A 20,321-nucleotide genomic window follows, 5' to 3' on the forward strand; every position below is an offset into this window, starting at 1 on the left:
TATATGACTCCGACCACGGTCAAAGTTCACTTGGATCATTCTCAGTAACAGTCATTCATGTCAACTTGTTTTATTTATCAAAAGGTCAATACGACAAATCCTTTACAAAATGGCTTGACAAGTCTTCTCCCAAAAATGGCTGTCGCAACAAATTGTAAACAGTTTATCAACAGTCTTACAGCGAAAATACTAAATCAGCTAAAATAGGAAAAAGCACCTGTTATTAAAATCTTTGTGCAGTCTACAGAATAAAAAAAAAAAAATGTATAAATGGAGATGGAATGTAAAACAACCATTTATATACAGAATGTGTTTTTCCTCACAACAAAAGGCTAAAGAAAATCAGACAGTGCATTAAGATGACAAGCACACGATGTACTTCATGAGATTACTAGAAGAAGTAGTAGTAGGAGCTGGTTTGGTCACTTAGCGCAGTGTGCATAGTTATAAGGCATCGGTACAGCAGTCCTAGGTTGCATGTGGCTATGACGATAATGAGAGATTCTGAGAGGGAGAGAGTCACATTCAGTAGAAGTAAACAGATGTTTAACAGGTAGCTAAACCACATCAGTAAACTTCCCTCCTACAGTCCACCCTGCGTGAGTGGTGTTGTGATGGGAGTTTTCAGATGGGGTGTGTCGACTATGCCTCAGTGACTGGTCCAGGGTTAGAGGTCACGCATACTCTACAGTCACTGACAACAATGCTTCTTCATATTAGTTACATTCTAGAACACCGTAGAACGCAGTTGCATTCTAGAATACCGTTCTGTCTGTCCCAAGTTCTCTCAGAACAGAAGTTGTGTGTCCAATATTTCAGTCTTTTGGCAGTGAAAGGAAGAGATGAATACAATGGAGCACAGGGGGTGTTTCTTTATGGCATCTGGTGTGTGTGTGTGTCAGTCAACTTCAGCAGTGGGTCGACAATTCAAACACTAGTGGTTCTTCGCATCTGTGCTTAGAAGGCATATTGCGAACCATGATGATTCATTTCAAATGGACAACAAGGATAAACAAACAAGACATCTGTAAACAGTCTTCATAGAGGCAGCAAAAGGACTGGGCTTGTCACATTATCTTCAGGAAGAAGATTCCTTACAAATGCATCAACACACATCACGGAATCTCTGTGCGGTCTTTAGAGAGCATCTCTTCAATACTCTGTGTGTTTCAAATCACTTTCAAAACATCCTACAGAACTTTGTTTGAAAATGGCACTTCGCCTTCAAAATGGTGGTGTTACATTAGTAAGGCTAAAACTACAGAGGACAAATAAATAAATAAAACAGGCCAATAAAAATACTAAATACAGCAGCAGTATCTATTTATGTCAAGGAAAGGAATTAAAAATGAAATAAATTAAATCTGTGGTTTGTCAAATATGGGAGGCAAAAGCAACAAAAACGTGAGTACTGTTCGGGTGTGGCAGTGGGAGTAGGGGGGGGTTAAAGGCCATACCCCGCTCCTCCCACCCTCTACCCGGTGTGTGGCGAGGCTAGCGGTTAAGGGTCAGGGGGTCAGGGTTCTAAGGGCAAACGTGGAGTGTCAGGACTCTTTGCTTCCCTGAGGTATTTCTTTGTAGTTGGTTTCTCCTGTGGCTGTTGCTGTGGTGACAGCTATGGGTTCCGAGGCAGACTCTGGTTCTGACTCGGTGACGGCGGGCGTTGGCATGGTGAAGAAGGCAGGGCTGCTAGGTTCCAGCTCCTCGGGGCTAGTGGACCCCTCCTGCTGTACTAACCCACCCCAGCTGGCCTTGTTCAGCCCCAGGTGGCCCAGCATGGTCTGGGACAGACGCGTGTCAGAGAACCGGCCCCACTCAGCAAACAAAGGCTCCACCACATACGTCATGAAACCTAGGGGAAGGAAGACAGGGATAGGGAAACACACAGGGTTATAGAGGCAGGCCTAAGAGAGCTTCTGGTTTATATCAATGTATTGTAGCTAGTAATAAACTAGAAATTGTCATAAAAACGTACCAATTTGAATGTTAGCCATGGAGTTACTCTGGCTATCACACAGTGGACTGACTTCAAGTCTGTGCTTCTTCTCAATGTCTCCTACAGAGGGATAGACAACACAGCACACACTGATCAGAAATCAACAGGATAGCTGAAAAGTATTGGAGATTAAGAAGGGTAGAGGGAGAATGATAACCATATAGAATGAAAGGAAGAACGAGAGAATACCTTGGTGGAAGAACTCTTCCGTCACTTTCTCACTCCACTGTTTGCTCAGCTCCCAGGGTCTGCAGGGGTTGCAGATGTCCGCACACTTCAGAGCCATCTGCAAGGAGTTAGAGACAAAATAGCCAGTCAGACCCCACAGTTTCCAGCTGATAAGATCCAAAATGGCTGGTTCTACACAGTTTCCCCAGGCCCAACTCTAAGCCTATAGCCCAGCTGGTAACTGACCTGGAGGATGAAGTGTCGGTGGCTGGCATTGCTCAGGCACAGGTCATCCTGGTCCAGGTGTGTCCTGAACTTTCCCAGGTACTCGTTCTGTCTGCTGATGTCAGTGGCCAGGATCAGAGAACCCAGTTGGTGCTCCATCTTCAGCCTGAGGAGATGATGAACAGAGGAATTCATTAAATATGCTTTAAGCGTTTTACTACCATACTTAAATGTACAACAACAACTCATTACCTTGATCTTTAAAACCTCTAAATGTAAAGTCCCCATATTTGTGGACCCTATTTGATTTTTTAAAATTCAATTCAGTCTGATATGAGAACAGTCTGGTATGAGAACAGTAGTCCCTATCTGCAAAAGCAGGGTGTCTGCGGAAAGATGAGTATCTTGGCTATTGATCGGTGTCTTCAAATCTTTGGTGTTACTTACTACAATATATGGGCATTAGAATTTATAAGGGCAGGGCGAGCCGATGAGCTCATTTCAAGATGGCTGCTACCTACATTATGTTAAGCGTTGTCAAGCATAAACAAAATAAACACGGAATAGGTTGACACACCGAAAGCCGGGACTCCACAGATCATGAGGATGTCTTATTTGTCTGCCTGTGACCTACCGTTACTGATCACCAGCCCCGAGAGTCAATATGTTTCTTTTACACGTTTTCACCAAACATCTTACAAGGTAAGCTTCCATTTGGTCTGTGTTTGAGCAAGAGCTACATGGGGGGTATCAAACCTAGCCTGATGGATTCTGTTAAAAATGGAACATGTTTCAAGTTAAACTGTAGTTCTTTTGTATCCTGTTTAGTGAATGATTACTCTGAGTAGTTTAGGCCATGAAACGGTGTATGCTAATTTAGATAGGTTGACCTAATCAGATAAGAGGAAATTGCCTTGGATCAGGCCCAGAAGATGAATAGCTAAACAATAGTGAATAATAACTTTCCAGTGTGCAAAAACAGTGCAATTACCACATTTGAACACTTTGAATGTACACCTTGAATGTATCCTGGATGCTCCATAACACCACCTCAATGTTTGAGTGAGGTTGATATGGTAGAAATTGTGTTTTTATACTGAACAAATAGCATTTAGGGATTGCAATATGTAATAGCACTGGTATTATCTCATTTACAGACATATGTCACTTTGGAGAGGTTTAGGGACACTTGGAAACGTCCCGAGACCACACCTGACACCACTTACTAAAACATCTGCCCATTTGTAGTTGTTAGGTCTATCAATCATTTTTTTCTGATATTGTTCACATGTTGTGGAAACAATCTGACATGTTTCCAGCTCTAGTCATCAATAATTCACTTATAGCTTGTCAATGAAAGATGACTTGTGTACAGTGAACTATGTAACTCCTATCCATCTTCTGATCACTCCTCATAATCTCGCAGATGGCTCCTTTCCAAATATACCAAGTTTTTGCATGTCAGAATCATGTAATTATACATTAATATCAGTTACCTTTGGGTATGTCTATTTAGGCGGAAATCTACATTTTGCCATTACGGTTAATTAAAAACAGTCATTAAATCACTTGGCACTGGGAAAAGAAATGAACAGACTGACCCATCCTCAGCAGGCAGGTGGGAGAACAGGCCGGTCTCTCTGAGCAGACCTACTGCAGACCTCCAGTGGTGGTTCTCCAGAACAGAGGAATTCTACAGACCCATACACATTAGCATTTTTAGAACGCTGTAATCCTGAGCTACTAAGTGCATTCAATCATAGACCTCAACGTTATCTTAAAATAACAAATAACCCATGAACTAGGTCAAGTTATCAACACTTTTGTCCTGTCGAACATGGCCATCTAGTATCCTCCAGCCATGTCTAATATGAAAGCTACAGGAGCTGTGGAATGCACCAGCGATGTGCTCTCACCCTGTAGAGCTTGGCCAGGTAGTGGTTGGTCTTGATGAGGAAGGGCTGGTTGACTCCCGGGTGGTCCAGGTCATGAGTGGCGGCTGCCAACAGGCCCAGGAGGATGTCACAGGACGTCAGGGACTTGGCCAGCTACGGAGAGACAGGGAATGTAGGCGTACTTTTCTCTGCTCATCCCGCTTTTTCCACATTGTTACGTTTCAGCCTTATTCTGGCAACATCATTAAATAGTACCTGCAAAACACCAGTCTCAACAACAACAGTGAAGAGGTGACTCCGGGATGCTGGCCTTCTAGGCAGAGTTGCAAAGAAAAAGCCATATCTCAGACTGGCCAATAAAAATAAAAGATTAAGATGGGCAAAAGAACACAGACACTGGACAGAGGAACTCTGCCTAGAAGGCCAGCATCCCGGAGTCGCCTCTTCACTGTTGATGTTGAGACTGGTGTTTTGCAGGTACTATTTAATGAAGCTGCCAGTTGAGGACTTGTGAGGCGCATGTTTCTCAAACTAGACACTAATGTACTTGTCCTCTTGCTCAGTGCACCGGGGCCTCCCACTCCTCTTTCTATTCTGGTTAGAGCCTGTTTGCGCTGTTCTGTGAAGGGAGTAGAACATAGCGTTGTACGAGATCTTCAGTTAGGCTACGTGTGTGTTTTAAAAAATGTATGTAGTTCTGTCCTTGAGCTGTTCTTGTCTATTAATGTTTTTTATTATGTTATGTTTCATGTTTTGTGTGGACCCCAGGAAGAGTAGCTGCTGCTTTTGCAACAGCTAATGGGGATCCTAGTAAAATACAAACGTCTACTCTGTATTTCTGATCAATTTGATGTTATTTTAAAAATGGAAAAGAAAATGTGCTTTTCTTTCAAAAACAATGACATTTCTAAGTGTCCCCAAACTTCTGAACGGTAGTGTATGTAAATGTGATATTTCCGTTTTTTTATTTGTAACACATTTTCAAGAATTTCTAAAAACCTGTTTTCGCTTTGTCTTTATGGGGTATGTGTGTAGATTAATGAAGGAAAAAAAACATCAATTTTAGAATAATGTAACAAAATGTGGAAAAAGTGAAGGGGTCTGAATACTTTCCGAATGCACTGTACATGATAGGTAACCTTGCCTCTGGCCTGAAGACTCATAAGCTAATGCCTAGGCTTTAGCTCAGTGGGATAAGGTGGTCAATAGCCCAGTAAGTTACTTATGAATACTTTCTGTACAATGGAATAATAGCTCTGTTTGATACCTTGGGCTCTCGCAGGTAACAGTACATGGCCTGCGTGACGTCAGCGGCGTGCACAGCGTTGTGGTAGGGGTTGAGGCTGTGGTAGTCCTCCTGCACCATGACCAGGAAGCGCCACAGCTTCACCATGTCCAGCTGAAACAGCTCCAGCAGACCATACTGGTTCAGGAGGTGAAAGGTCAGCGTCACCAGGCTGTTTCCTGCAAGGAGAGGGGAGACATGGTAGATGTAGTTTAAAGATCTGATCAGGAATAGTGTTTGGGGTTGGGTAGTTATGTATTTTTGTGTTTGTGGTGGAGTTTACCATTGCAATAGCATTGCAATGAAAATCTATGGAAAAAACGACCATTCCACATCTACACAGCATTCATCAAAACAAACACCAGAGGGCGCCATTGTCTACAAATGCCTGAGTTGAAAGGAGGCCTATGCAGTAATGTTACACTGTTTCGCTTTTTCTCTGAGGATGATGAACATCTTGAAGAACAATCTGGCCTTAAATGGCCATGTACTCTTATACTCTCCACCCAGCACGGACAATAGAGGACTGGCCACCCGTCGGAGCCTGGTTCCTCTCTAGGTTTCTTCCTAGATGTCTGCCTTTCTAGGGAGTTTTTCCTAGCCACCGTGCTTCTACATCTGCATTGCTTGCTGTTTGGGGTTTTAGGCTGGGTTTCTGTATAGCACTTTGTGACATCTGCTGATGTAAAAAGGGCTTCATAAATACATTTGACTGAATGATTTATAAATACATTTGATTGAATACATATATGTAGGTAAGGCTTTTGGGAGAAAGATGGACATCTGTCAGAAACATACCATTGGTTAATCTGTCGTAGAGGAAAATGTCGAAATTCCAGGTCGCGACCCTTTCCAGCATACACTGCAAGAGAAAAAACATGCAAATGTAGGTCTGTGTTAAGACATAATTATGAATTGTGTATGCATGCTTACGAGTGTATGATTGGCTAAGAGGGTGTGAGCATCGGACCTTGGCCTGTCCGGTGTAGTCCTCATCCAGGATGTGGAGGGGGTTGAGGTGGGGTGTTCCCCGGAGCAGACGGGAGGAGTGCAGGTACCTCTGGAAGCTGAGCAGTCTGCGGAGCCTCCTGCCAGACACAGGCCCAGCTGAACTGAAGCCAGGACCAGGGATAAGACTAGAGGCTGAGTCTGAGCAGGCTGAAGGCACAGAGACAAAGGCTTAGAACATCAGAGTTATTTAGAAGTAAAGCGTTTACAACATGGTAGATAGAAATATAATGCATAGATTTCAAGTAACTGTTCAGTGTTTCCAGATTTCTATGAAATATTACCTATAATTACTTACAATATGAGTGAAATAATTGTACAACATTTGAAGGAAAACTATGTATGTTAAAAAGCAGCTTTTGTGTGTTGGAATGTTGTGGGCATACCCCAAGAACAGAATGTTGTGGGCATACCCCAGGAACAGAATGTTGTGGGCATACCCCAAGAACAGAATGTTGTGGGCATACCCCAAGGAACAGAATGTTGTGGGCATACCATAAGAACAGAATGTTGTGGGCATACCCCAAGAACAGAATGTTGTGGGCATACCCCAAGGACAGAATGTTGTGGGCATACCCCAAGGACAGAATGTTGTGGGCATACCCCAAGGACAGAATGTTGTGGGCATACCCAAAGAACAGAATGTTGTGGGCATACCCCAAGAACAGAATGTTGTGGGCATACCCCAAGAACAGAATGTTGTGGGCATACCCCAAGTACAGAATGTTGTGGGCATACCCCAAGGACAGAATGTTGTGGGCATACCCAAAGAACAGAATGTTGTAGGCATACCCCAAGAACAGAATGTTGTGGGCATACCCCAAGAACAGAATGTTATGGGCATACCCCAAGGACAGAATGTTGTGGGCATACCCAAAGAACAGAATGTTGTAGGCATACCCCAAGAACAGAATGTTGTGGGCATACCCCAAGCACAGAATGTTGTGGGCATACCCCAAGCACAGAATGTTGTGGGCATATACCAGTCATTAACAATATTCATGCAAGTAGACTGCTGATTGGCCAGCCCATCCTTCCCAGGAGTATGAGGAAATGGCTATAATCTTTCAAGAGATACAAGTTTGAGGTGGGGAGTTAATAGTTTCTTTCTCCAATTGATGCTTTGGCCACAAATAAGAGTGCAGGACAAGTCAACAACATTATTTGGGTATCAGTTAACAGAATATGAACGTTTAAAAGGGAGAGTTTCACTGGACAGTTACTTAAGTTTCCTGCTCTACAGAAAGGGACATAGAGGGACACTATATAATCATTTAGTAATGTACTCTGCTTGATAATCCGCAGAGTCTCAAACTGCTATAAATCCTAATCAGGAATGTTGCACAACAAATGTTTGGGTGGACTTTGGGTGGGTGGACTAGTTTGGGTGGACTAATTTAGACAGTAAGGGCTATCCAAATTACCAAATGTTGAATAAGTGAATAAGAATTAGAATACTGATGAAACAATAGAATAAATCAATAAGACACGTGTAGAAAACAAATGATTGATGTACTTCATTCCAGTGAGGTCACACTGGATTTAAGACCGGTTGACTATGAACACTACTGCCCAAGGGTGGACACACACACACACACCTATTCTTAGCCTACTGCCTTGACACACACACACACACACACGTCGTGCTTTGTCAGTGGACACACACACACCATGGCTGGCTGGAAAGCCATGGTTCTACTTAGGAAGCACGTCAGTATTCCGTGGAAGGCCATTCATTTTAAACCAGGAAGTGAAGACGCACACGAAACGTATGTCGGCTGAGAGAGAACTCTTCTGGGCTGGGAGTCCCTGACTTCACGCAGCAGGACTCAGATTAAGAGGGGGGGGGGGGTGGGTCATTTAAAACATTTAGGAGATTAATTGACATCAAATTCTTGAATTAAATATTGTACAGTATTTTCTCTATAAGACATGACTGAATTAAATGTAACTTCACTTCCTGATCACCAACCCTGCTCAGTCACATAAGCATTCTTCAGGTTGACTTATTTACATTAAGACAGCCAGTGTTAGATGGCGAGGAGGACTAATCAGTGTGTGAAATAAATAAGATATGCACCAACATCTGTCAGTCAATCTGTCTGGTGTGGCAGATCTACAGAGTTAAAGAAAGGTAGTACTCACAGGGGTAGGGCTGTACATATCAGATCTACAGAGTTAAAGAAAGGTAGTACTCACAGGGGTAGGGCTGTACATATCAGATCTACAGAGTTAAAGAAAGGTAGAACTCACAGCGGTAGGGCTGTACGTATCAGATCTACAGAGTTAAAGAAAGGTAGTACTCACAGGGGTAGGGCTGTACGTATCAGATCTACAGAGTTAAAGAAAGGTAGTACTCACAGGGGTAGGGCTGTACATATCAGATCTAGAGTTAAAGAAAGGTAGTACTCACAGGGGTAGGGCTGTACGTATCAGATCTACAGGGTTAAAGAAAGGTAGTACTCACAGGGGTAGGGCTGTACATATCAGATCTAGAGTTAAAGAAAGGTAGTACTCACAGGGGTAGGGCTGTACGTATCAGATCTAGAGTTAAAGAAAGGTAGTACTCACAGGGGTAGGGCTGTACGTATCAGATCTACAGAGTTAAAGAAAGGTAGTACTCACAGGGGTAGGGCTGTACATATCAGATCTACAGGGTTAAAGAAAGGTAGTACTCACAGGGGTAGGGCTGTACGTATCAGATCTAGAGTTAAAGAAAGGTAGTACTCACAGGGGTAGGGCTGTACGTATCAGATCTACAGGGTTAAAGAAAGGTAGTACTCACAGGGGTAGGGCTGTACATATCAGATCTAGAGAGTTAAAGAAAGGTAGAACTCACAGGGGTAGGGCTGTACGTATCAGATCTACAGAGTTAAAGAAAGGTAGTACTCACAGGGGTAGGGCTGTACGTATCAGATCTACAGAGTTAAAGAAAGGTAGTACTCACAGGGGTAGGGCTGTACATATCAGATCTAGAGTTAAAGAAAGGTAGTACTCACAGGGGTAGGGCTGTACATATCAGATCTACAGAGTTAAAGAAAGGTAGTACTCACAGGGGTAGGGCTGTACATATCAGATCTAGAGTTAAAGAAAGGTAGTACTCACAGGGGTAGGGCTGTACGTATCAGATCTACAGAGTTAAAGAAAGGTAGTACTCACAGGGGTAGGGCTGTCACGTATCAGATCTACAGAGTTAAAGAAAGGTAGTACTCACAGGGGTAGGGCTGTACATATCAGATCTACAGAGTTAAAGAAAGGTAGTACTCACAGGGGTAGGGCTGTACATATCAGATCTACAGAGTTAAAGAAAGGTAGTACTCACAGGGGTAGGGCTGTACATATCAGATCTAGAGTTAAAGAAAGGTAGTACTCACAGGGGTAGGGCTGTACGATATCAGATCTACAGAGTGTTAAAGAAAGGTAGTACTCACAGGGGTAGGGCTGTACATATCAGATCTACAGGGTTAAAGAAAGGTAGTACTCACAGGGGTAGGGCTGTACATATCAGATCTACAGTGTTAAAGAAAGGTAGTACTCACAGGGGTAGGGCTGTACGTATCAGATCTACAGAGTTAAAGAAAGGTAGTACTCACAGGGGTAGGGCTGTACATATCAGATCTACAGAGTTAAAGAAAGGTAGTACTCACAGGGGTAGGGCTGTACGTATCAGATCTACAGAGTTAAAGAAAGGTAGTACTCACAGGGGTAGGGCTGTACATATCAGATCTAGAGTTAAAGAAAGGTAGTACTCACAGGGGTAGGGCTGTACGTATCAGATCTACAGAGTTAAAGAAAGGTAGTACTCACAGGGGTAGGGCTGTACATATCAGATCTAGAGTTAAAGAAAGGTAGTACTCACAGGGGTAGGGCTGTACATATCAGATCTACAGAGTTAAAGAAAGGTAGTACTCACAGGGGTAGGGCTGCTACGTATCAGATCTACAGAGTTAAAGAAAGGTAGTACTCACAGGGGTAGGGCTGTACGTATCAGATCTACAGAGTTAAAGAAAGGTAGTACTCACAGGGGTAGGGCTGTACGTATCAGATCTACAGGGTTAAAGAAAGGTAGTACTCACAGGGGTAGGGCTGTACATATCAGATCTACAGAGTTAAAGAAAGGTAGTACTCACAGGGGTAGGGCGCGTCGCTACGGGAGGTAGGCTCCAGGGGAGGGCGTCGTACAGCCGAGTTAAAGAAAGGTAGTACTCACAGGGGTAGGGCTGTACATATCAGATCTACAGAGTTAAAGAAAGGTAGTACTCACAGGGGTAGGGCTGTACGTATCAGATCTAGAGTTAAAGAAAGGTAGTACTCACAGGGGTAGGGCTGTACATATCAGATCTACAGAGTTAAAGAAAGGTAGTACTCACAGGGGTAGGGCTGTACATATCAGATCTACAGAGTTAAAGAAAGGTAGTACTCACGGGGAGGCGCTCGCCGGTGAGGGCTCCGGGTAGGGCGACATATCAGATCTACAGAGTTAAAGAAAGGTAGTACTCACAGGGGTAGGGCTGTACGTATCAGATCTACAGAGTTAAAGAAAGGTAGTACTCACAGGGGTAGGGCTGTATGTATGTATTTGGGTTCCATCTCTAGCTCTCTTAACTGATGTTTTTACACTACTGCTACTCGTTGTATATTATCTATGCATAGTCACTTTTCGAATGACCTCGACTAACCTGTACCCCCGCACATTGACTCAGTACCGGTACCTCCTGTATAGAGCCTCATTATTGTTATGTACATTTCTTACGTTACTTTTTGTTTGATTGATTATATTTTTTCATTTAGTAAATATTTTCTTAACCAACAATGCAGTTCAAGAAATAGAGTTAAGGGCTTGTAAGTAAGCATTTCACAGTAAGGTTGTATTTGGTGCATGTGACAAATAAAATTGGATTTGATCAGTGAGGGTAGCTAGAGAAAAATAATACTGTATGTCACTACCAAGTGCATGAATTGAGACTGGATATGTAGAGATATTCAGTCACTCTTCTATTGGCTTGTTGTTAATAATGGGTCGTGGCATTCCAGTCTTCAGTGTGGGTAGCAAGTAGCACCCTTTTCACAATACCACAGATTCTCTAGAGGTTTCAAAAGAATACCCTGGGCTATATATATCATGTGAACTTGCTGCGTCTCTAACGCTACCTCTGGAGGTAGTGCACGACACTCGCCCGACAGTTGCCCCCACTCTGAGCAGGGCAGTGTGAACAGTATAAATGGTAATAGCAAAGCAATGATTCTGAAACAGCTGAAATATATAGACATGTTCCTAATATTTTAGACTTGTTTTATTTTGTTTTTACTCTAAACTGTAGTAACAGCCTGTTGCATTCTGAAATTGCCGGCTGCACGGAGCCACGTAAAACTATGGAAGTCCGTCCCCATCACCATAATACATGTATAATGCAGAGAGTAGATCAGACAAAAAGGATATGTTCATTTTTTGATTTGTGTGGTGATTTCAGAGGTGGCACCACACGTCCCAGAGTGGTGGGGGAGAAATAGTTTTTCCTGATCTGGTAGACTAACCTAAACAACTCCAGACCCTAGATGTAGGGTGTGACAGTAACCAGCTGTGAAATAAAATAAATAAATTATGTATATAGACTATGATGGGACCATGAATCTTTTTCTAATCAGTACATTTTTTAATCTATTTTTTTAAGTAATGGAAAAATTCCTTGCCCTAGGGAGGATGAAATGATTAAAACCCTGTCAAACTGAAGCAACCTTGCACTTGTCCATATGATATCTATTACAATTCTATCATATGGGTCCTTTACACAGACAGAGAGACAACAACTGCTATTGGACAATAGAACTAACTAATAGCCGGGCTGAGCTTGCTTTATGAAGGGTTGCATTGTGTAGACCTTTGCATTTGTAATTAAAAGGTTTCTCATACAGTATGTCATCACTATTGTGTTGATTGATTCATTCCAGTCAGTAATTTTGGATTAAAAAAGGTAGCCACCCACGGTTTGAATATCAACCAAATTTGATCACATTCACAATTTCTCAGAACACAAATAAAATGGGCTTATATTAGGCTATAAATAGCTTAGTCTTAAATATGATGTTACCGCTTGGTTTCCCCTGACCAGGCCCAGATACGATCAGAAGGGCTCTAAGATACCTGCAGCTGTGGTTGTTATAGGCTGCAGTTGATCAGAACACAGATCCATTGTGCACAAGTTGAACAAATCATGAGGCATTTCAATTTATACATTTCTTGGGATGGCAGGTATGGGCTTCCTTATAAAACAGCTTGTCGCAGCTCCCCAATCAATTCACTTTATATATATGTGTGTGTGTAAGGGTTAAGGGTTAAGGTAAGGGTTAAGGTAGGTCTACTGTACCTTTATATTCATAAGAGGGGGTAGTAAACCTTATCTTACATTTGATAGGATAGCGTTACTTGATGAGGACATGCACTTAGCAACTCCTGTGCTTTCGTCTTGAAGCTAAAATGTAACCAGTAGCCTATAGACGAGAAATTAAATCCTTTATTAAAATGTAACCAGTAGCCTATAGACGAGAAATTAAATCCTTTATTGTCAACACATGCTTGTGAATTGTTGCATTATTAAAGAGTAATGTGGTTTGGTTCCATTTTTTTCAAACGTGTAATATGGTTAACCTGTTGGGGCTAGGGGGCAGTATTTGCACGGCAGGATAAAAAACGTACCCGATTTAATCTGGTTACTACTCCTGCCCAGTAACTAGAATATGCATATAATTATTGGCTTTGGACAGAAAACACCCTGAAGTTTCTAAAACTGTTTGAATGGTGTCTGTGAGTATAACAGAACTCATTTGGCAGGCCAAAACCTGAGAAGATTCCTGACAGGAAGTGGCCTGTCTGACCATTTATTGCCCTCCTTGATCATCTCTAACAAATACAGGGGATCTCTGGCATGACGTGACACTTCCTACGGCTCCCATGGGCTCTCAGAAGGCGGGAAAAAGCTGAACGATGTAATTCCATCCCCAGGCTGAAACACATTAGCGCGTTTGGCAAGTGCTCTATCAGAGGGCCATCAGACTGAGGCTCGTGCATGAGGGGATAGCATGCTTTTACTTTCACTCTCTTTGTAATAAAAAACGATTTCCCGGTCGGAATATTATCGCTTTTTTACGAGAAAAATGGCATAAAAATTGATTTTAAACAGCGGTTGACATGCTTCGAAGTACGGTAATGGAATATTTAGAATTTTTTTGTCACGAAATGCGCCATGCCCGTCACCCTTATTTACCCTTTCGGATAGTGTCTTGAACGCACAAACAAAACGCCGCTGTTTGGATATAACAATGGATTATTTGGGACCAAACCAACATTTGTTATTGAAGTAGAAGTCCTGGGAGTGCATTCTGACGAAGAACAGCAAAGGTAATAACATTTTTCTTATAGTAAATCTGACTTTGGTGAGTGCTAAACTTGCTGGGTGTCTAAATAGCTAGCCCTGTGATGCCGGGCTATCTACTGAGAATATTGCAAAATGTGCTTTCACCAAAAAGCTATTTTAAAATCGGACATAGCGAGTGCATAGAGGAGTTCTGTATCTATAATTCTTAAAATAATGGTTATGTTTTTTGTGAACGTTTATCGTGAGCAATTTAGTAAATTCACCGGCAGTGTTCGGTGGGAATGCTAGTCACATGCTAGTCACATGCTAATGTGAAAAGCTGGTTTTTGATATAGATATGAACTTGATTGAACAAAACATGCATGTATGTTATAACATAATGTCCTAGGGTTGTCATCTGATGAAGATCATCAAAGGTTAGTGCTGCATTTAGCTGTGGTTTGGGTTTATGTGACATTATATGCTAGCTTGAAAAATGGGTGTCTGATTATTTCTGGCTGGGTACTCTGCTGACATAATCTAATGTTTTGCTTTCGTTGTAAGGCCTTTTTTAAATCGGACAGTGTGGTTAGATTAACGAGAGTCTTGTCTTTAAAATGGTGTAAAATAGTCATATGTTTGAAAAATTGAAGTTTTTGCATTTTTGAGGTATTTGAACATCGCGCCACGGGATTACACTGGCTGTTGAGTTGGTGGGACGCTTCCATAGAGGTTATAAGAAAAATCGATTGCAAAGTTGAAGCATGCTGGCTAGTGGCTGTACTGGGATATTTCATAGGGATATTTACAGTAAATGTCTGCTGCCAAGCGCCAAACCCTCTCGCGGCACAAAGTTCCCTTCACTAATGTTAATTGAAAAGTTAATGTACATTTTATTTCAATTGAAATGTCATCACACTGCCTCTCCAACTTTGGTCAATGAGAAAAGCCTCTAAGGCAGGTAGTGAGGAATGGGAAGGTTTTAGCATGGTTCATACTCACAGTGTAGGGTGCGGAAGTCGATGCACAGGTACGAGTAGGAACCTTTTCCTTCTGGGTCAAATCCTACCCGACTTCTCACTCTCACATCTCCTAGAGGGAAGCAACACACACATCCTCAAGAGTCATGTAATATACAGTGGAAAAAGAGCTCACACACACACACACACACACACACACACACACACACACACACACACACACACACACACACACACACACACACACACACACACACACACACACACACACACACACACACACACACACACACACACACACACACACACACACACACACACACACACACAAAAGAGAGGCAACTTGTAGACCACCAAGGCTGTGTTTACAAAGACAGCTCAATTCTGATCTTTTTCCCACTAACTGGTATTTTGACCAATCACATCAGATTTTTCACATCAGATCTTATTGGTCAACAGACCTATTAGTGAAAACAAATATCAGAACTGGGCTGCCTGTGTTAACACAGCCTAAAATAGCAAGGAAAAGCTGACAGCTGAGCATGCAATGCCATGCCAGGCACATAACACATAGCACATAACACTATTAGTAGTCAGACAGGCTAGGAGCAGCAGAGGGACCTGCAGTAACACTAGTATTAGTAGTCAGACAGGCTAGGAGCAGCAGAGGGACCTACAGTAACACTAGTATTAGTAGTCAGACAGGCTAGGAGCAGCAGAGGGACCTGCAGTAACACTAGTATTAATAGTCAGACAGGCTAGGAGCAGCAGAGGGACCTGCAGTAACACTAGTATTAGTAGTCAGACAGGCTAGGAGCAGCAGAGGGACCTACAGTAACACTAGTATTAGTAGTCAGACAGGCTAGGAGCAGCAGAGGGACCTGCAGTAACACTAGTAGTCAGACAGTCTGGGAGCAGCAGAGGGACCTGCAGTAACACTAGTATTAGTAGTCAGACAGGCTAGGAGCAGCAGAGGGACCTGCAGTAACACTAGTATTAGTAGTCAGACAGGCTAGGAGCAGCAGAGGGACCTGCAGTAACACTAGTAGTCAGACAGGCTAGGAGCAGCAGAGGGACCTGCAGTAACACTAGTATTAGTAGTCAGACAGGCTAGGAGCAGCAGAGGGACCTACAGTAACACTAGTATTAGTAGTCAGACAGGCTAGGAGCAGCAGAGGGACCTGCAGTAACACTAGTATTAATAGTCAGACAGGCTAGGAGCAGCAGAGGGACCTGCAGTAACACTAAGTAGTGAGACAGGCTAGGAGCAGCAGAGGGACCTACAGTAACACTAGTATTAGTAGTCAGACAGGCTAGGAGCAGCAGAGGGACCTGCAGTAACACTAGTATTAGTAGTCAGACAGGCTAGGAGCAGCAGAGGGACCTGCAGTAACACTAGTATTAGTAGTCAGACAGGCTAGGAGCAGCAGAGGGACCTGCAGTAACACTAGTATTAGTAGTCAGACAGTCTAGGAGCAGCAGAGGGACCTGCAGTAACACTAGTATTAATAGTCAGACAGGCTAGGAGCAGCAGAGGGACCTGCAGTAACACTAGTATTAATAGTCAGACAGGCTAGGAGCAGCAGAGGGACCTGCAGTAACACTAGTATTAGTAGTCAGACAGGCTAGGAGCAGCAGAGGGGCCTCCAGTAACACTAGTATTAATAGTCAGACAGGCTAGGAGCAGCAGAGGGACCTGCAGTAACACTAGTATTAGTAGTCAGACAGGCTAGGAGCAGCAGAGGGAACTGCAGTAACACTAGTATTAATAGTCAGACAGGCAAGGAGCAGCAGAGGGGCCTGCAGTAACACTAGCAGTCAGACAGGCTAGGAGCAGCAGAGGGACCTGCAGTAACACTAGTATTAGTAGTCAGAGAGGCTAGGAGCAGCAGAGGGACCTGCAGTAACACTAGTATTAGTAGTCAGACAGGCTAGGAGCAGCAGAGGGACCTGCAGTAACATTAGTATTAGTAGTTAGACAGGCTAGGAGCAGCAGAGGGACCTGCAGTAACACTAGTAGTCAGACAGGCTAGGAGCAGCAGAGGGACCTGCAGTAACACTAGTATTAGTAGTCAGACAGGCTAGGAGCAGCAGAGGGACCTGCAGTAACACTAGTATTAGTAGTCAGACAGGCTAGGAGCAGCAGAGGGACCTACAGTAACACTAGTATTAGTAGTCAGACAGGCTAGGAGCAGCAGAGGGACCTACAGTAACACTAGTATTAGTAGTCAGACAGGCTAGGAGCAGCAGAGGGACCTGTAGTAACACTAGTATTAATAGTCAGACAGGCTAGGAGCAGCAGCGGGACCTGCAGTAACACAAGTAGTGAGACAGGCTAGGAGCAGCAGAGGGACCTACAGTAACACTAGTATTAGTAGTCAGACAGGCTAGGAGCAGCAGAGGGACCTGCAGTAACACTAGTATTAATAGTCAGACAGGCTAGGAGCAGCAGAGGGACCTGCAGTAACACTAGTATTAGTAGTCAGACAGGCTAGGAGCAGCAGAGGGACCTGCAGTAACACTAGTATTAGTAGTCAGACAGTTTAGGAGCAGCAGAGGGACCTGCAGTAACACTAGTATTAATAGTCAGACAGGCTAGGAGCAGCAGAGGGACCTGCAGTAACACTAGTATTAATAGTCAGACAGGCTAGGAGCAGCAGAGGGGCCTGCAGTAACACTAGTCAGTCAGACAGGCTAGGAGCAGCAGAGGGACCTCCAGTAACACTAGTATTAATAGTCAGACAGGCTAGGAGCAGCAGAGGGACCTGCAGTAACACTAGTATTAGTAGTCAGACAGGCTAGGAGCAGCAGAGGGACCTGCAGTAACACTAGTATTAATAGTCAGACAGGCTAGGAGCAGCAGAGGGGCCTGCAGTAACACTAGCAGTCAGACAGGCTAGGAGCAGCAGAGGGACCTGCAGTAACACTAGTATTAGTAGTCAGACAGGCTAGGAGCAGCAGAGGGACCTGCAGTAACACTAGTATTAGTAGTCAGACAGGCTAGGAGCAGCAGAGGGACCTGCAGTAACACTAGTATTAGTAGTCAGACAGGCTAGGAGCAGCAGAGGGACCTGCAGTAACACTAGTATTAGTAGTCAGACAAGCTAGGAGCAGCAGAGGGACCTGCAGTAACACTAGTATTAGTAGTCAGACAGGCTAGGAGCAGCAGAGGGACCTGCAGTAACACTAGTATTAGTAGTCAGACAGGCTAGGAGCAGCAGAGGGACCTACAGTAACACTAGTATTAGTAGTTAGACAGGCTAGGAGCAGCAGAGGGACCTGCAGTAACACTAGTATTAGTAGTCAGACAGGCTAGGAGCAGCAGAGGGACCTGCAGTAACACTAGTATTAGTAGTCAGACAGGCTAGGAGCAGCAGAGGGACCTGCAGTAACACTGGTAGTCTGACAAGCTAGGAGCAGCAGAGGGACCTGCAGTAACACTAGTATTAATAGTCAGACAGGCTAGGAGCAGCAGAGGGACCTGCAGTAACACTAGTATTAGTAGTCAGACAGGCTAGGAGCAGCAGAGGGACCTACAGTAACACTAGTATTAGTAGTCAGACAGGCTAGGAGCAGCAGAGGGACCTGCAGTAACACTAGTATTAGTAGTCAGACAGGCTAGGAGCAGCAGAGGGACCTGCAGTAACACTAGTATTAGTAGTCAGACAGGCTAGGAGCAGCAGAGGGACCTGCAGTAACACTAGTATTAGTAGTCAGACAGGCTAGGAGCAGCAGAGGGACCTGCAGTAACACTAGTATTAATAGTCAGACAGGCTAGGAGCAGCAGAGGGACCTGCAGTAACACTAGTATTAGTAGTCAGACAGGCTAGGAGCAGCAGAGGGACCTGCAGTAACACTAGTATTAGTAGTCAGACAGGCTAGGAGCAGCAGAGGGACCTGCAGTAACACTAGTATTAGTAGTCAGACAGGCTAGGAGCAGCAGAGGGACCTGCAGTAACACTAGCATTAGTAGTCAGACAGGCTAGGAGCAGCAGAGGGACCTGCAGTAACACTAGTATTAGTAGTCAGACAGGCTAGGAGCAGCAGAGGGACCTGCAGTAACACTAGTATTAGTAGTCAGACAGGCTAGGAGCAGCAGAGGGACCTACAGTAACACTAGTATTAGTAGTCAGACAGGCTAGGAGCAGCAGAGGGACCTGCAGTAACACTAGTATTAGTAGTCAGACAAGCTAGGAGCAGCAGAGGGACCTGCAGTAACACTAGTATTAGTAGTCAGACAGGCTAGGAGCAGCAGAGGGACCTGCAGTAACACTAGTATTAGTAGTCAGACAGGCTAGGAGCAGCAGAGGGACCTGCAGTAACACTAGTATTAGTAGTCAGACAGGCTAGGAGCAGCAGAGGGACCTGCAGTAACACTAGTATTAGTAGTCAGACAGGCTAGGAGCAGCAGAGGGACCTGCAGTAACACTAGTATTAGTAGTCAGACAGGCTAGGAGCAGCAGAGGGGCCTGCAGTAACACTAGCATTAGTAGTCAGACAGGCTAGGAGCAGCAGAGGGGGCTGCAGTAACACTAGTAGTCAGACAGGCTAGGAGCAGCAGGGGGGCTGCAGTAACACTAGTATTAATAGTCATACAGGCTAGGAGCAGCAGAGGGACCTGCAGTAACACTAGTATTAGTAGTCAGACAGGCTAGGAGCAGCAGAGGGACCTGCAGTAACACTAGTATTAGTAGTCAGACAGGCTAGGAGCAGCAGAGGGACCTGCAGTAACACTAGTATTAGTAGTCAGACAAGCTAGGAGCAGCAGAGGGACCTGCAGTAACATTAGAATTAGTAGTTAGACAGGCTAGGAGCAGCAGAGGGACCTACAGTAACACTAGTATTAGTAGTCAGACAGGCTAGGAGCAGCAGAGGGACCTGCAGAAACACTAGTATTAGTAGTCAGACAGGCTAGAAGCAGCAGCGGGACCTGCAGTAACACTGAGTAGTGAGACAGGCTAGGAGCAGCAGAGGGACCTACAGTAACACTAGTATTAGTAGTCAGACAGGTTAGGAGCAGCAGAGGGACCTGCAGTAACACTGGTAGTCTGACAAGCTAGGAGCAGCAGAGGGACCTGCAGTAACACTAGTATTAATAGTCAGACAGGCTAGGAGCAGCAGAGGGACCTGCAGTAACACTAGTATTAATAGTCAGACAGGCTAGGAGCAGCAGAGGGACCTGCAGTAACACTAGTATTAATAGTCAGACAGGCTAGGAGCAGCAGAGGGACCTGCAGTAACACTAGTATTAGTAGTCAGACAGGTTAGGAGCAGCAGAGGGACCTGCAGTAACACTAGTATTAATAGTCAGACAGGCTAGGAGCAGCAGAGGGGCCTGCAGTAACACTAGTAGTCAGACAGGCTAGGAGCAGCAGAGGGGCCTGCAGTAACACTAGTATTATTAGTCAGAAA

General features: G+C 44.1%; 1 protein-coding gene across 2 annotated transcripts in view; it reads right to left on the reverse strand.

The window, feature by feature from the left end:
- Window positions 1–54: 54 nt before the first annotated feature.
- The window catches only part of LOC106579529 (high affinity 3',5'-cyclic-AMP phosphodiesterase 7A), a 53,097-nt gene continuing 32,830 nt past the window's right edge, over window positions 55–20,321 (reverse strand). Inside the window, exons 3-12 of one of the 2 annotated variants that reach the window (XM_014159525.3) lie at window positions 14,932–15,021; window positions 6,540–6,727; window positions 6,368–6,431; window positions 5,552–5,748; window positions 4,306–4,437; window positions 3,991–4,082; window positions 2,411–2,555; window positions 2,186–2,282; window positions 1,976–2,056; window positions 55–1,852 (exon numbers count right to left, since the gene is read on the reverse strand). In XM_014159525.3, the coding sequence (XP_014015000.2) occupies window positions 1,545–1,852; window positions 1,976–2,056; window positions 2,186–2,282; window positions 2,411–2,555; window positions 3,991–4,082; window positions 4,306–4,437; window positions 5,552–5,748; window positions 6,368–6,431; window positions 6,540–6,727; window positions 14,932–15,021 (1,394 nt within the window). In that variant the 3' untranslated portion in view covers window positions 55–1,544. The remainder of the gene's footprint in view (window positions 1,853–1,975; window positions 2,057–2,185; window positions 2,283–2,410; window positions 2,556–3,990; window positions 4,083–4,305; window positions 4,438–5,551; window positions 5,749–6,367; window positions 6,432–6,539; window positions 6,728–14,931; window positions 15,022–20,321) is intronic. The other variant, XM_014159526.3, reaches the window with a different exon arrangement.

The sequence above is a fragment of the Salmo salar genome, chromosome 19 (genome assembly GCF_965601325.2).
Source record: "Salmo salar chromosome 19, fSalSal1, whole genome shotgun sequence".
NCBI classification, from domain to species: domain Eukaryota; kingdom Metazoa; phylum Chordata; class Actinopteri; order Salmoniformes; family Salmonidae; genus Salmo; species Salmo salar.